The 17,431-nt window shown below is 33.2% G+C and overlaps 1 protein-coding gene across 1 annotated transcript; it reads left to right on the top strand.

Moving 5' to 3' along the window:
• The first annotated feature begins 7,586 nt into the window (after nucleotides 1–7,586).
• LOC141458361 (odorant receptor 4-like) lies at nucleotides 7,587–16,710 on the top strand. Its single transcript, XM_074136232.1, has 8 exons — nucleotides 7,587–8,279; nucleotides 8,455–8,600; nucleotides 11,134–11,571; nucleotides 11,663–11,861; nucleotides 15,170–15,269; nucleotides 15,865–15,966; nucleotides 16,048–16,203; nucleotides 16,287–16,710. The coding sequence occupies exons 2-8, from the start codon at nucleotides 8,519–8,521 to the stop codon at nucleotides 16,347–16,349; spliced, it is 1,140 nt and encodes a 379-aa protein (XP_073992333.1). The 5' UTR covers nucleotides 7,587–8,279; nucleotides 8,455–8,518; the 3' UTR covers nucleotides 16,350–16,710.
• The last annotated feature ends 721 nt before the right edge of the window (nucleotides 16,711–17,431 follow it).

Here is a 17,431-nt window from a genome sequence, read left to right as displayed (position 1 = left end):
GAATGGAAGAAAATGATTAGAGAAGGAGTACGAGATTTTAATTTCGGTTAAGCTATAAGGATGGCAGAAGCACAGAGTACTGATCCATCCATTAGTTGTAGTTTATGTAAATAGTTGTATATGTATAGTTGAGGAATGAATGTGAGAAGCGAATGTATTTATAAGTAAGAATGGAGAGTGAGTGATATTCTAGAGATAAGCACCTAGACGATGCTGCTGGCTGTATGGCGAAAGCCAATGCCAAAAAAAAAGGCAAAAAAAGAGGAAAAACCAGCAGCTAGTTCTTCACTGGTGACTCAATTTAGAAAACGAATCAATCCAATACTTCCTCAAAAGGAATTTGGAGAAAGTGTGACCCTTTATGACACATTAATTGCTGCAAAAAAATAGTTAAGTCAAATTTTATATTTCTACCTGTTACTTTTATTGTCATCTAAAAGTAGGACACTTTCTAAAACTTAATGTACTCTGTACAATAAAAGTAAAAAATATCACAATCAAAAAGCGGTTTAAATTTTGAATTGTTTTTTGCACTTATCACTGTGCTCTTTAACGAGAGCACACCAGTCGGAGGCAGGCATTGAATTGGAAAACAAAATTTCCGGGCCACTGATTAAGATGCGCTTTAAATGAAAGAAATAAATAAGCAAGGAAACTAATCACGGAAGCAGAGGCTTAATTTGGGAGTAATAGTTGCGAAAATATTGCTTCTTATGAGCTCCCGGCTTCAGGTAGTGTTTTCTAGGTCATTGGACAGTAAACTGAAAAATCTTAAGAAGGTCAGCGTGCATGAACTTGTATTTGGAACTCCGGTTTGGTAAATTATTATATTTTAACATTTTTTTTTTAGGTAAAACATGCGAACTTGTTCGTACAACGAACGTAGTTCATCAATTAAGTTCATCAATGACAGCAATGGAATAAAAATTAATGATTTATAACACTCTTAAGATTGACGAAAAATAAAAGCACAATAAAATTTTGTTTCAAAAAAATCAAATAGCAGAAGGGAATCTTTCCAAAACCCTGAAATGTTCTGATTTGTGGGGATTGGTAAAGTATTGCTTGCACTACTTTATAATCTCGTGAAAATAGTAATAATTTTGAGCACAACTAAATCCTATTTGTAATTTTAAGTCTGAAGGATTTGTAATTACAAATTAAGTGTTCATTTCGCGTTAATATTGTCCTAATTTTACAATTTATCATCCTTACAGTTGGTTATAATGACGAATTTTTAGCAAGCTTGCTAATGCTATTGCGTCAACAGCATAAATTCTCCAAATATGTACTTTATTTGTAAATGGGTATGTCTGAAGCCCGTCAAGTTTGTTTCACATTTACATAGTTATTTTCTCCATCTATGAATAAGTAATCAACTTCATTGATCATATTCTAAGTATTGGAAACTTTCCGTTTAAGTAACGCCAGACAATATTATAATTTACGTTTAACATAAATGAGTGAAGAAAAAAAAAACATGGGATATCCAGTTGACTAAATATTTTTATTAGATTGAAACACAAGGTCAGCTATGACGTAAGATTCATCTAAATGCTTTCATTATTATTATTATTTTTTATTTTTGAACAAAAAATGTATCTGTGATTGGGAGAAATCAAAGCTCAATAACTTCACAAAATTGTCTGGAAACGATAGAGACTATGATGCCATATTTCTTTTTCTTTCCATTTTATTTATTCATTAGCATTTTGAGAATTTGATTTTATTCATCTATGTGGTTTTACCTAAAGATTTTTCATTTTTATAGTTTTAATCACACAGAATAAGCTCGATAGTCATCTAAATAGAGTTCTTCAAGATTTATGTGACATTTAATTGTTTTTTTTCGGCATTGGCTTCCGCCATACAGCCAGCATCGTCTAGGTGCTTATCACTAGAATATCAGTCACTCTCCATTCTTACTTATAAATATATTCGCTTCGTACATTCTTCCCTCCATTATATACAACTATTTACATAAACTACAACTAATGGATAGATCAGTACTCTGTGCTTCTGCCATCCTTATAGCTTAACCGAAATTAAAATCACGTAATCCTTCTCTAATCATTTTCTTCCATTCATTCCATAACTTTTAAATACATTCATATTTCATTGCTAGCTCTGCTATAGAATTAAGCACATATATGTTGGAGGAGAATATTATGTCTTCGTAGCGAAATGGTGCATCTAAATACCTGTTTAAGTCGTCAAACATTCGTTTCCTTTCTACTACCATAACGTGGACATATCATTATTATATGTTTGAAATCCTCCTTCTCATTGCAATGTACGCAAAGAGGAGAGGACCTTTTGTTGATCTTGTGAAGATCAACCCATTTATCGTACATCAACCTCGTGGTTCGTAACAACCCATTTACTAGTGACAGTTCCCTTAAACCATGGTTTTCTAAGTAACTGATCTGCCATAGTTTTATAGAATCTTACTTTATTACCATTACTGTAATCTGTCTGCCATTTTTGTAGTGCTGTTTTTGCAAATTATACACTTGATATCGGTGTGTGGTAATTTATACGAGTTAGCCATTTCCCCCACTATTGGTGGCTTCCTTTGCAAGTTTATCCACAATTTCATTTTCTTTTATACCACAATGACCCCTTACCCACAAAAAATTAATGCAGGCTCCCTTCTCTTTAAAAATGGCAATAATTTCTACAGTCCATTTAATTGTTCTTACTTTGATGACAACATGAAACCACACCAGAAGCAGTTAAAGTACCATCTGACATTAGAAATGAATAGTTCTTACCTTATAAAAGCCGTTCACTGCACAACTCGTTTAACAAAACACGACTGTAAACCAAAAAAAGTGGAGAAACGTTATGAAATAATGTAATGGTTTTCTTAAAATTCTGTTTATAATATAAATTCAAATAAATTTACCGTTATCATTTAGGCGCCTGCTACTGAATTTGAATTGAATTGTTACAACTATTTAAATTAGAGCACGGAATTAATCAAAATGGCTTCTGAAATAAATTATTTATTATTCAATGGCAAAAATTTTGGTTTTTTAATGGTGTTAAACTGTATTATTTTGGAATTTATTTTAAGTATAAAAAGGTATGACTGAACCAAGTGGTTTGATACTTAAATTTAAGTTATTACATAAAGTGGAGCTAATCGATTTTTGCAGAGAACGTATGATACATTTAAATACATTCCTAGCAAGATAATGGTCATCAACTGTCAATCAGTTAGTATCTAGTCCCAAATCTTCTTTACGTAGCTTTTTAGAAAAAATGAACCAACTCATTTAGTATATTGACACTATACCTGCAAAACCTGTCCTGGTAAAAAAGGATAATGGGTTTATCAGATAACTGAGATACCACTACATTCTTATATGGTATTTTTATGAGTTTCTATGAATTGTGATATCTAGAGAAAACTTTAGCAAGAGTAATCAGCGTCTAGCAGGGTTTAAAGTTTTTCTGACCCTTTTAAATCTTTTGGTTATGGCACATACAAGGTTTTGCACTGTTTCTATCTGCCTTATAGATGTTTTAAATTATTGTAGCTTCACAAGATTACACCATTTCTGTTTATTCAAAATTATTGTTTTAACCATTAAAAAGAACAAAGTCTTTTGGCTGCGTTCATTGGAACCAAACTAAAAGCAATGTCTTATTTTTAGGAAAGAGATTAGGTCATAGATTAGCGTACACTGGAGATTCTTGGTTCAAATCCAACTGATAGCCTTTAGATTTTCAGTCCGGTGGTGTCCGGAGGATGGACAGTGTTGTCTGTCACGGGAGTGTACTAAAACAAAGCACCAGGCACGAATGACCGACCTCAAACCAAAAAACAAAAGCATATTCGCAGTACTTTTTGAACCGTTCGCTAGAAGGGGCTTTTTCTTGTTTTTTCACTAGCATTTCTTTTCTTCAGTGACCAGAAATCCTATCAATGAACGCCATTTTTCAGATTCTAGTGGAAAAAATGATGTTTATGGTTAATGAAACAATGATTAAAAGCATTTCGTAAATTGAAGAAGCGCGTATATCTGCTTATTTTATTGCAAGTGTCTTTTCAGTTCTTATTTACTGACCTCGTACTGACAAATACCTTAGTTGCAGTAAAAAAAAAGAAAAAGCCTAACTCAGCAAAAATCACTAAAACGGTACTTTCAAGGTTAGTCAATATGACAATTTCTTCCGTGTCTTCCTGTATAACAGAAAATAATCAGGAAGCCAGTAATGTAACCTTCTACCAATATACTTAATTTTTCAATATTATTACTTTCGAAAGGTGACCCACCAAATTAATTATTCCACCAAATTAATAATATTTAATTAAAAATCTGGTATGAACAATCACCACAATTTCTCTTTCTCATAAATTTTCTTAAAAACTCCAATCTTTTGAGTCATCTTATCCACATTATACAGAGTGTCCCAAGCTATATGGATAACGAATTTTTCTCGGAAACTAAGATAGCTAGAAAAAAACTAAAAAATACGTGTTCCCTTAGTTTTTTGTTAGGAATCCAAATTTAATTTGTAAATTTTTTTCGGTGCTTCCAGAAGCGAGATACAGACATCAACTTCATTTTTTCAAATGGGAAGGTGTGGTTTTTATTTCAGAAATAGGTTCCCCTATTTTTTTTAAAGAAAAATTTACATGTACGGTTTTGTTTTGTGAGCGATATTTTACAAGTTATGAATGAAAACATGATTCTTATAAGAAATTTCAAAAAATGATAATATTATAACGGTTTATTGATTGAATAAGAAGAAAAGTACTATTTTATTATAAATTTTACTCCTCATTAATATTACAGATCATGCTCGAAATGGCCTCCACCATTAGAGATGCATAGACATGCTCTTTCCTGCCAATTGTCCCTTACTGCCAAAGAAATAGTTTCGGCTTTAACCGAGTTACAGGCATCTATTACTCTTTGCTTTAACCTTCCCATGAAGTTGGTGCCTGTATCTCGCTTCTGGAAGCACCGAAAAAAATTTACAAATTAAATTTGGATTCCTTCAAAAAACTAAGGGAACACGTATTTTTTAGTTTTTTTTCTAGCTATCTTAGTTTCCGGGAAATAGTCGTTATCCATATAGCTTGGAACACCCTGTATAGTATATACTGTAAAATGTGGATGGGTTAGGCGTTCGCCATATTTTACTTAATAACTTTCTTGGGCGCATACCTCCGGCGAAAAATGATAGCCAACTACTTCGAAAATGCCATGCAATAAACCGCTGATCATGCCGAATTGTTGACCATATTTTAAAGAAAGCGAATGGGCTCATTTATGTTGTACAAAGGAAAAAGTGGGACGCAACTAGAAAAGAAAGGCAGTAATAAAGCCTTTTAATATTTTACGAATACTTTAAAGGTACAAAATTGTAGACTGAATAAAGAAAATTTGTTTAAATTTATATATCAATGAAATGAACTGCGGGTCGTAGTCTTGTTTACAATTTATTTCTTTTATTACAAAAAAGTTTTACTTGTCATAGAATTTGAAAAATGTCAAAATAATGGAATAAACACATTTTTATTCTTTTTCAAAAAGTTGCATAAAAAATTTCTTCTTGAATCTAAATGACTACATTTGTAATCAGAGTTGTGCCATTAAAATGAGTTTCTATTGTTTAATTACATTTAAAAGGAAACAACAATGTTTATATTTTCATTTCATTGTTTCCTAAATGAGAAAGAACAACAAATTACTTTTATGTAGTAAAAAATATTGCAGTTATTTAATAATTATTCTTGTATTTGTGAGAATGATGTTAAGTAGACACTATATTTTGATGAGACTTCATGAACATCTCAATAATGTTTGTTGTGAATGTACACGAAACCCTTCTTTTGATGTTTATGATTCAAAATTAATTTCTTGCAAACTTTTTAACCAAAATTTCGGGATCAAAGAGACGAAGTTTTGTAGATAAACTGCTCCACAAAAAAAGTGGCGCACTTTGAAAAAAGCGATTATTTTTTGTTTTATCACATTTTGGGGAAAGATGATTAGTTTTAATTATTTTCATAAACTGTCAGGGAACAATTAATCGAAACAAGGCCCAAAGTTTCTTGTAAATAGAGAAGCAATTCCTCGTTTAATCCCCTTCGGTCTATTTATGTAAACAACAACGTGAACTTTACCTCAACAGTAAATAAATTTATTGACCTCTACAGTTGCGTTTCGACTTTTTTCAAGCTGAAAGCATTGCAAATTCTCAGAAAATGGTGATTACTTCAGAGAAAGTGGCCCGTATTATTGGAGAATGGACGGAGACAGCGGTACGCAGCACGAACGTTAGGGTTGCCTGAGACCACCGTCCGTAGAGCCATCCATCGTTACCGGGAGACAGGCCTCTGCACTCGCAGACAAGGTTCGGGTCGACCAAGAGCCACAGAAGCACTTGATGACCGATTTATTAGAATTCACACTCTGAGAAATCGTACATCAACTCCTTCTGAAACTGCTCAAACACTGCTTACTGTTCGTGGAGTTTCAGTCAGTGCCGAAACTGTACGAAGAAGGCTCGCTGAAATGAATTTACGCCCTAGGAAGCAAGCCACAGGACCATTGCTCACCGTAGACCATCGGAGAGCCCGTCTAGAGTTCGCTAGGGAACACCGCAACTGTCTGAGAACGATTGTAGAAACGTTCCCTTTTCAGACGAGTCCCGTTTTGCTTTCTACGCACCTGATGGGAGGCGACGAGTTTACCGAAGGCCTGGGGAGCGCTACGCTCCGTGCAATATTTCTGGTAGACTACCATTCGGAGGTGGTTCTGTGATGGTGTGGGCTGAGATTTCTATGGGGGCTTAAACTGAGCTCCACGTGTTCAACAGGGCAATCTTGAATACAGATTTATATGTGAGGGAAATTTTGCAGCAATATGTGATACCCTATGCACCATTTATTGGGGAAAATTTTATTTTTATGCGAGATAATGCCCGACCACACACTGCCGCCGGTGTTGTTCAATATCTACAGGATACTAGCATTCGTGTTTTGAGGTGGCCAGCACGCAGCCCGGATTTAAATCCAATAGAACATCTTTGGGATGAGCTGGGTAGGCGATTAAGATGGAGAAATAATCCTCCCAGGAGCTTAGAAGAGTTGCGAGGTGCTCTGGTGGAGATATGGGAGGAATTAACACAAGATTTCGTGAGAAATTTAATAAGGAGTATGCCGAGGAGATTGGATGCAGTAAGCCGAGCAATACACGTCACTAAAATTCTTTTTCTCTTTTTTAATCGGAAGAAATACATTTTTTTTCTAAACTCATTTTTTGCCGAGAAGTACTTTTTTGTTAAATTAAAGGTTTTTATTTCTTTTAGATCATTTTTTATTTTATTTTAGCCCTCCCGTAACTTCATACTTCTTATATTTGCTAACTAAAATAAAATGTAGAACAAAAAAGTTACAGAGAAAAAAAATAACGCATTTTTAAAGTGCGCCACTTTTTTTGTGGAGCAGTGTAGTTTCCTTGGAACGTAATTTAAATTGAACCTCTATTTGAAATCTTATGAACAAATACAAAATTGGGAGAAAAAATTAAATATTTAATTTTAATTCAAATTCTTAATAGTAACAATTTGTTTTTCAGGTTTAAGCTGGTGGGGAACACCATGGCTGCTTAGATCTTTATATAAACCTGTACCCATGCTGCTTGGCTTCGTAACCTACGGTGTTACTAATTATTTGTATTTAAAATTCAATTGCGCTAATAATTCCATGGATGATTGATCAATAAGCTATTTTCGAAGGTGGATCTAATCAAAAATTACCATTCAACAAATTTCCAAAATTCTAAACAATATTATTTTGGAATAAGAGTTGAGCGAGCCACATTACTCTACGTACATTATTTTGGCACACCCAAGTTTTCTTGTCCAAGAATATCATTACTTGTAAAGGCGAAAACACAGCTTACAGTCATAAAAAAAAAAAAAATAATAAGAAGTAAAAACAAGAACTGAAACAAAGTGGAATGTTCAGCTGATATTAGTTTTAAAAAAGAGTAGTGACTTTTATTCATTTCTTTTGTCTTAAGTTCATCAGAAGCCTTTGCTGGTAAATTCTGCGTAAAAATAAGTTTTGCCTTTTTACCCGTCCTTCAACTATTGCCTCGCTTCCATTGTAATTAATTGTTTCAATTGAATTCACGAAATATTCTTTTATTAAACGCAGGTTGGAATATTTTCATGGCCATACTTTGATGAATAATGATCAGTTTACATCTTGAGATAGACAATTGTTGGCAAATGTTTACAATAATTATATAGTAAGTGTTATTTAAGAAAAAAGTATTTTTTAAAAATTAATAAAAGCCATTTAATAAGATCGGTTTGACCTAATAAGCAGTATCTATAATTGATATGCACAAAACAGAAACTTTTATTGCTTGAAAGTTAATCTAACTACTTATTATTAGTAATTATTGATAATTCTTTTAATAGATAATAAGGTAAGAAGTTTACCATCTTACACTTAGTTCACACTCAGTTCAACAGGAGCTGTACAATGAACCGATTCATAAATTACTTTGCTAACGATGACAAGAAAGTTGGCTTTACCTTGCCCAAAGCGGTTTTCAATGCAATAGGTAATCGTATAAATCAAATTTGTTTTTTTAAAATTATCTTAATTTGTAAATTGCTTTTTCTCACCAAAATTGTTGTATCCTTCTCTAATGAAATATACATCAATCCTTGTTTCTAAGAGAAAAAAAAAATGTTCAGAAAATGAAGCAGACCAGAGAAGTTGCATTTTCTCTTTCAATTAAGCAGTTTGTTGTAGATGATAGGGGTGCACATTTGAACAGAATTTACATTTTCTGTTACAGAGTGCACAGAATCGTATTATTGAACCTTTTTATTTTGTTTTCTACAACTTTCAAGTCTTCTTAACAGATCTATATCAATAAACAGTTGGTACTTTACATACATATCTATATTTTTTATATTTAAAATTTCTGTGTCAAATGTTAATACGAGTATCTGCCCCACTGGTGTGGTACCTTTGAACACAATATAAAATAGAAAGAAATGATATTACTTTACTCTGAATCTACCTTCTATCAGTTATTTCTCTCACTACTACATGGATGTTGTACCCGAAGTGTGATGGGTTTAAGAAGTTTGAACAAAATATTCGGTTTGTTGCGCTTCTTAATGTAGGTTCGGACCACTTTCCCCTTCTCTGCGATTAAACAATAAAAAGTCACAAAATTGCAGGTCGGTAGGGTTTATTTTAACTGAGATATTGAAATGTGCCTCCCTCTCCTTCCATAAAAGAAAATATAATATCCAAAACTTTTTGCAAACAGAGACTTTTGTAAATACTAGGTTTACGAGGGTCGTTTGAAAAGTCCGTGCAAAAATAAAAACTTCTTAATTTTTTGGGGTAAACCTTTTTTATTTTTCAACATAGTCTCCTTTTAGGCTTATACACTTCGTCCAACACTGCTCTAGTTTGTTGATCCCTTCCGAATAATAGGATTTGTCCAAGTCTGAAAAATAGCCATTCGTTTCTGCAATCACCTCCTCGTTTGAATAAAATCTTTTTCCCGCCAGCCATTTCTTCATATTGGGGAACAAATAGTAGTCCGAGGGAGCCAAGTCTGGAGAATAGGGGGGATGTGAAACGAGTTGGAACCCTATTTCCATTAATTTTGCGACCACAACTGCTGAGGTGTGAGCTGGTGCGTTGTCGTGATGGAAAAGGACTTTTTTGTGGGCCAATCGTGGGCGTTTTTCTTGCAGCTCGGTTTTCAAACGGTCCAATAACGATGAATAATATGCACCTGTAATAGTTTTACCCTTTTCCAGATAGTCGATGAGGATTATTCCTTGCGAATCCCAAAAGACAGTCGCCATAATCTTTCCGGCCCGAAGGAACGGTCTTCGCCTTTTTTGGCGCAGATTCCCCCTTGGTAACCCATTGTTTCGATTCAGTAGTGTAGTGATGTATCCATGTTTCATCCACAGTGACGAAACGACGCTTAAAGTCCTGCGGATTCTTCTGGAACAGCTGCAAACCGTCCTTGCAACACTTCACACGATTTCGTTTTTGGTCAAGCGTGAGCAATCGCGGCACCCATCTTGCGGATAGCATTGTCATGTCCAAATGTTGATGCAAATATTATGTACCCGTTCATTCGTGATGCCCACAGCACTAGCAATCTCACGCACCTTCACTCTTCTGTCATCCATCACCATATCATGGATTTTATCAATGATTTATGGAGTAGTAACCTCAACAGGGCGTCCAGAACGTTCAGCGTCACTTGTGCCCATATGGCCACTCCGAAAATTTTGAAACCACTTATAAACTGTTCTAATCGAAGGTGCAGAGTCACCATAATGTTTATCAAGCTTCTCTTTAGTCTCCTGAGGCGTTTTGCCTTTCATAAAGTAGTGTTTAATCAACACACGAAATTCTTTTTCGTCCATTTTTTGAAAAATCACTCGACTTCCTCAATTCAAACGAATGCCAAACACAAAGAAATAGACCGATCTGGCTGGAACTTGGTGTGTGTTCTTCCAAGAGATGCTACTAACTAAACATAACCTCGATACGCGCCAGTGGTGCTATCTCTCTGACTTTGCACGGACTTTTCAAACGACCCTCGTAAAAATACGAATTCCTAATGTTAATGTGGACTAACAATACTTACACCTTGTCCACTACAATCTTCACAATACACTTCCAAAGCTGCAACAAAACATTTTACTTCCACCTTACAAAATATAACATTCCTCAATTCTGTCTTTACAAACAATAAAAACGAAGGGAAACTCTGTCAATTATACAACAGGTCTACCACCAACATATGGAGAAAATTACCAATAAATGTTTTAAATATTTGGCGAGAAATTGAAACTGTTCAAAGGTGCCCCCATCTCCCCTACTTGAAACCCTTTTTTGATGTTTATGATTCAAAATTAATTCCTTGTAAACTTTTTAACCAAATTGTTCGGGATAAAAGAGACGATGTTTTGTAGATTGTTTCCTTGGAACGTAAACTCACTAATTTAAATTGAACCCCTATTTGAAATCTTTTGAACAAATACGAAATTGGGGGGGGGGAATTAAACATTTACGAAAATTCTTAATAGTAACAATTTGTTTTTCAGGTTTAAGCTGGTGGGGAACACCAACGCTGCTTAAATCTTTGTATAAACCTGTAGCATTCATAATACTAGGCTTCATAACCTACGGTGTAACTAATTATTTGTCAGAAAAAGAAATTGTTGACCAAAAAACATTCATAGAAGTAACTGTGAACATTATACAAATACTGTCTATGCTATTTGTGGCCACTAAAATATTTCTATTTCATTGTTATTCGTCTGACATTTCTGATGCTATTAATACTAGTGAAATTCTACAATTAAAATACGGCGTTACATGCAGTACACCAACTGGTTCTAAGGTTATCAAAATATATGCAACAAACATAGCTATCGCTGTTACTGGATGGTTGGTGCTTGGTACTTACAAACATGGTCATCCCCTTCATGTTTCTTTTCCGTTTGATATTTCAACCAAGCATCCAATAAGATTTTTAATAGGTCAGTAGCAATTTTAGGTTTACTATGAATTGCGTTGTTTTTTTTTTTTAATTATTTTTTATATTTTCTATTCACACATAAATATTTTCAGTTTGGTTTCTTGAAGTAATGTGTGGTTTCTACGTATCAGCTGGAAATGGCGCCGCAGATACCATTCCACTATATACTGTCAATGTCATAGTAAATTTTGGTGAAAAACTTAAAGATTTATTAAGGAAAATTGGTCAGAATCCCGATGAAGATGTAAAATTATTAGAAGAAGCTTTGGACTTGCACTTAAGAATATTAGAGTAATGACTCAAATTTTTTAACAGTATTTTACCATAATCATAAAGTAGTCTAGCAGTACTTTATCATAGTACTCTAGCATAACTTTCTGACGAGTATTGTTAAAAATTATAACTAATACGATATGGGTTTATACTGTTTTACACGTACTGTCCCTTCTTTAGTAAAGTACTTCTTATTTGCATTCAAGTATCACTTTTAAGCTAAGCCCTTTCATTCTCGAAACTTACAAAGTTTAAAGAAAATGTTATTTTTCGAAAAATTTCCAGAAATTTGACAAATATAAACCTGAGTAAAGTAGGTAAACGTTACTCCCAAATTGGAAATTTTTTTATATCGAAATTTCCAAAACATATTTAATCTTGCTTAGTAATATGCAAGATTCAAGCTTCAATATTGTATTGAAATGTTCTTTTAAAAGAAATATTACACCCTACTCTTATAAATTCTCTAAATCGAATTTTTCTAGATAATGGTTCAATTGAACATTGTAGATCAGCATAAATACGATACAGATGACTATACAGGGTGACCAGAGTTATATGCTCCACCCACTTTTTTTAAATCGGTTAGGTTTTTCAAAAGTTATGGTAATTTAAAATATGAAAAACTAATTTCAGTTTACTGTCAAAATTAAGTTATATGTTTTAAAGAATCTGTTCAAACTGGGCACAATCAACGGATAGGCAAGCCAAAACTCTGGACTCACACGCTTTGCTTGTAGCAGGACTTATGGTGGCGAAGTCAAGATCTAGGCAGGCTAGAGATTATTCGACGTTACAGATCATCGACTGAAGCCACGGGATTAAGGTTACTGTACACTTTATTTTTTAGATATCCCCACAAAAAATAGTCCATTGGGGTCAAGTCCGGAGATCGAGGTGGCCATTGGATGGGACAATGGGTTCCTATGCTCCTTTCACGGAAATTTTCTTTCCAGGTAAAGTCGAACACTCTCGCATATTTGCCAGGCAACCATCTTGTTGAAAATACATACCTAGCCGACGTTGTAGATGAACATCTTCAAGCAGAACTGGCAAAATGTCTCTTAAAAAAAGTTAGATACCTTGCACCAGTTAAGTTCTCTCTGTAGAAGTATGGGTCGATTAGTTGATTTCCTAAAACTCCACACAAAATGTTTGTTGAATAAACAACCTGAACGTCGAATAACTCTAGCCTGCCTAGATCTTGACTTCGCCACCATAAGTGCTGCTACAAACAGAGCGTGGGAGTCCAGAGTTTTAGCTTGCCTATCCGTTGATAGTGCCCAGTTTGAACAGATTCTTTAAGAAAAATAACGTAATTTTGACTATAAACTGATTTTTTTTTTCATATTTTAAACTACCATAATTTTTGAAATAGCTAACCGATTTCAAAAAATATTTTTTTGTTGTTTTTTAGGAGCTCAAATTCTATAAAAATATGCAAAAAAAATATAACGTTCCAATTAAAAAAAAACACAGTTGGATGCTGTATCTCGAGATACAGGGGTTTAAAAAAATGGTTCAATTACTGCAAATAAACTAGACTAAAAATGATTAAATACGTGTTTTTTATTTTTTCGAAATTTCCCGACGTTAAAAAAAAAGTAGGTGTAGCATATAACTCTGGTCACCCTGTATGTAGTTACAGAGTACAACTATGATTTCCACATTTAATGGAAATCTGCCTTTGAAGAGGAAAATAGATCTTAATAAGAATGAATTTCGATTGATTCATTCATTTGTGCCACTATTCTTGCTTCAAATGTTCTTTTCATTCCATATTTTTGTTCACATACATTTCACACTAACCTCAGTTATATTTTTTCTTTCATTCGAGAGAATTTAACAGATTTACCTAATTTCTTTGGAATTTATGAGGTTATGTAGAGCCGAGGCTTACAAAGCGGCAATTTTAGGATGTTATAGTAAGAATGAAGTTAATTCCATCACCATTCGTTCTGCCCGAGTAGAATCAGGCCAGATCAGTTTCGTTATCAGCTAGGTTAACCCTCAACTGGTATCGTCGGGTCAAATTTGACCCGCGCGTTTTTCTATTGTGAGGCATTTTGTAGGAATTAACTATAAACATCTCCCCTACTCTGAATTCTCCTCTTTCATCCCCACCAACAATCGACCATACAAATCAGTCGTTCTTGAGCAGTGTAAGTAAATAAAGTATAGGTTCTGGGTAAATTTGAACCGACAATACCATTTACGTTATAACTTTTGTTCTAAATCTTTTTATTTTTATGTTTTAACCAGTCCAACTGAACGGTGTAACGATTCCTCCAGCTGACGTAGTACGATACTTAGGACTGTACATTGACAAGAGACTCACGTGGAACCCACATACTCGACTGAAACGACAAGACGTGAACAGACGCTACAAGCTACTTAGTAGACTACTTGACCTCAGATCCAAACTCGACGTGAATCACAAACTGACTATTTACAAGACCCTGTTTAATCTTAATCTTTTTTATTTTTATGTTTTGGAGTTTGTTTGCTGTTCTATTTTTTAATATTATTCTATAATATTAAATATTATATAGTAAATATAACATAATATTTAATATTATTGCTGATAACTGGTCCATGAATTAGGAAAGCTAAATTTGCCTTTCTCGAGGACATTACGAAAAAAGAAAACCCCTCTTATAAAATTCCAAATAAAAAAAACGACCGTCGGAACTTCATTGTTTGTTTTTACTGGCATTAAAACGTTGGTTTTTTGTACCAAAACAAAACAAGTATGTTATACTCGCATCATGATAATTCGGTACTTGCAGAATTATGGGAAAATTTTTTTGTTTCTTTAGGACTTTTCTTTTCATGGAATGAACATCTACCTTTAAGAAAATAACGTTTTTCAGTAAATATTATTTTTTGTTCTTCATTTTTTGTAACTTAAAAAAAAATGTAAAAACTTTTTTTTGTTTTTCTTAATCTTATGAAACAAATTAAAAAAATATTCATCATTTTCGTTTGCTAAATAAATTTTCTAAGAAAAACTAAATCCACTTTAATTATATCAATGACCTTTTAAAAGTAATGTGCATTTAAAGTTTTGGGTCAAAGCTGACCCGACGATACCAGTTGATGTTGAGATTTTGAGGATACCAGTTAAGGGTTAACCTTGTTTTCCAAGTTTCAGGCTGAACTCCGCTGGAACTAACTTCGAATTGTTTTATCTATTCCAGTGCTGAATCCTTAGCCCACAAATTTTACGTGAAGATATCTTATACAGAAAAATAGAGATAAATTATTAATATACTAACTGTACTGAATGATAAGCTACTGTAAAATTAATTAAAATTACTTTCCAGGCTGAAAGATAAACTAATCAAAGGTTTTGCCATGCTTGTACTGGTTCAGATAGTATTTACAATATCTCACACTTGTCTTATACTTTTCGCAGCTACTAAGGTAAATATTTAATATTTATTTAATAGTGATAATGGAGGAAGAGATTAGCTCAGGAGGTGGCGCCTTGAATTTGAAACCTCCTTGAAAGGAACGAGGAGGTTCCTTGTACAAGAACTGGTTAGGATTGGTCACATATTAGGAGTCTCAAAGCTCGCTATGTTGTACAGGGTTGATGAATGGATTTTCTGGATCTGATTCCTTCTAGTTTTAAAATGGGAAACAAAATGCCAATGATATGATTACCCCAAGGCAGAAATATAGTTGAGAGTTTAGAGCGTTTTGCTCCTTTTGACTGATATTTGAAGAAGCTATAGAAATGAAGTTGTATTATAAGTAGGCAACAGATCTTTTTAAAGTCCATGCTTTTTTTTGCAAGATTCGAAACAGGCAGGGTTAATTATTATTAAAAATAAACTAGTTGATAAAGCTCTTAAATATGTCTTACGAACTGTTTCCAAAACTCTAAACTATTTCCAAACCATCTGTAATGAGCTCATTTTTACAAAAACATTCAGTTTCTATTCACTCACCCGTTCATTCAACTCCAAATTTGATTAATAAAACGGTCCCCAGTAATTAAAGTCTGTTCCTCTAGGTGGACATCGCATTGTTCATGTCATTACTGATGCCCTTAACATTTGCTGACTATTTGGAATTGTTAGTTTACTGTTTCACTGGAGAAATGTTATCATCCAAGGTAAGCTCAAAAAAAAGTAAGCTTAATTTCTCAAATTATAAATGTGATAAATAAGTGATTTAATTGATAAAATTAATTAAGATGGAAGAATTAAGATTTGCTGCGTACGACAATCAGTGGTACAATTCAAGTATAGCAACCAGAAAGAATTTAATACGTATAATGGAAGCATTAAAGCGTCCAATAAGTTTGAACGGTTATGGCATTGTTAGTGCATGTTACGAGACATACTTAAATGTAGGTATCAATGATTTATTTAATTTTTAATTTTTCAAATATAATAATTGTGAAATATTTCAAAATAATGTTCTTTATTTCAGTCTATAAAAGAATCATTCTCATATTATATTGTTGTGAAAACGTTGGCTTCTGATTTTAAATAATATGCGAAGGTGTATTTTTTTTAATATATTTAATTAGCTAACAAGAATAGTTAGCATGTGGTAAGGTCTAATATTATTTCGTAAATAACAACTGTATGCACAAGTAGTATGTATTGTTCATTAACTATAATAACAAGTTAAAAATTGTAATTTAGTAACTTCTGTCTAGAATATATTTATATATTATCATGTAGTAAAAAACTATGTAATTTAGTAATGATTTCTTGCGAATATTTATCTTGAAATATTGTCACAATTGTTGTAGGGCCTCACGAACTAGTGATAATTGCATCTGTAATATCTTGAGTAAAATTATTACAAATACTTGATGTTGAACACCGTTTTTTAAAAATATATTTTATTGCATTATTAAGTTATTAAACTTAAAAATTAATTTAACCCTTAACTGATATCCTCAAAATCTCAACTTCAATTGGTATCGTCGGGAGTGTAACCTCAACAGGGCGTCCAGAACGTTCAACGTCACTTGTGCCCATATGGCCACTCCGAAAATTTTGAAACCACTTATAAACTGTTCTAATCGAAGGTGCAGAGTCACCATAATGTTTATCAAGCTTCTCTTTAGTCTCCTGAGGCATTTTGCCTTTCATAAAGTAGTGTTTAATCAACACACGAAATTCTAGAATATGATACTATGTGAAAATGAAACTTTAAATGCACATTACTTTTAAAAGGGGATTGATATAATTAAAGTCGATTAAGTTTTTCTTAGAAAATTTATTTAGCAAACGAAAATGATGAATATTTTGTTAAATTTGTTTCATAAGATTAAGAAATACAAAAAAAAAGAGTTAAAAATTACAAAAGTTGTAATTTTGTTTACATTACTTTTAAGGTAGAAAAACAGAAAAACAAAAAAATTTACTGAAAAACGTTATTTTCTTATTTCATTCCAAGAAAAGTCCTAAAGAAACAACAATTTTTTTCCATAATTCTGCAAGTACCGAATTATCATGATGCGAGTATAACATACTTGTTTTGTTTTGGTACGAAAAACCACCGTTTTGTTGCCAGTAAAAACAAACAATGAAGTTCCGACGGTTGTTTTTCTTTATTTGGAA

The sequence above is a fragment of the Rhodnius prolixus genome, unplaced genomic scaffold (genome assembly GCF_049639745.1).
Source record: "Rhodnius prolixus isolate KJV_2025 unplaced genomic scaffold, Rpr scaffold_5, whole genome shotgun sequence".
Classification (NCBI taxonomy): Eukaryota; Metazoa; Arthropoda; class Insecta; order Hemiptera; family Reduviidae; genus Rhodnius; species Rhodnius prolixus.
This window is presented reverse-complemented; position numbering and strand designations above follow the sequence as displayed.

Bases quoted from the DNA above. Each gene is read 5' to 3' on its own strand.
- LOC141458361 (XM_074136232.1), top strand. From the start codon at position 8,519: ATGAACCGATTCATAAATTACTTTGCTAACGATGACAAGAAAGTTGGC. The intron at 15,967-16,047 runs GTAAGCTCAAAA...AAATTAATTAAG, and splicing joins GAGAAATGTTATCATCCAAG to ATGGAAGAATTAAGATTTGC. The intron at 16,204-16,286 runs GTAGGTATCAAT...TCTTTATTTCAG, and splicing joins GTTACGAGACATACTTAAAT to TCTATAAAAGAATCATTCTC.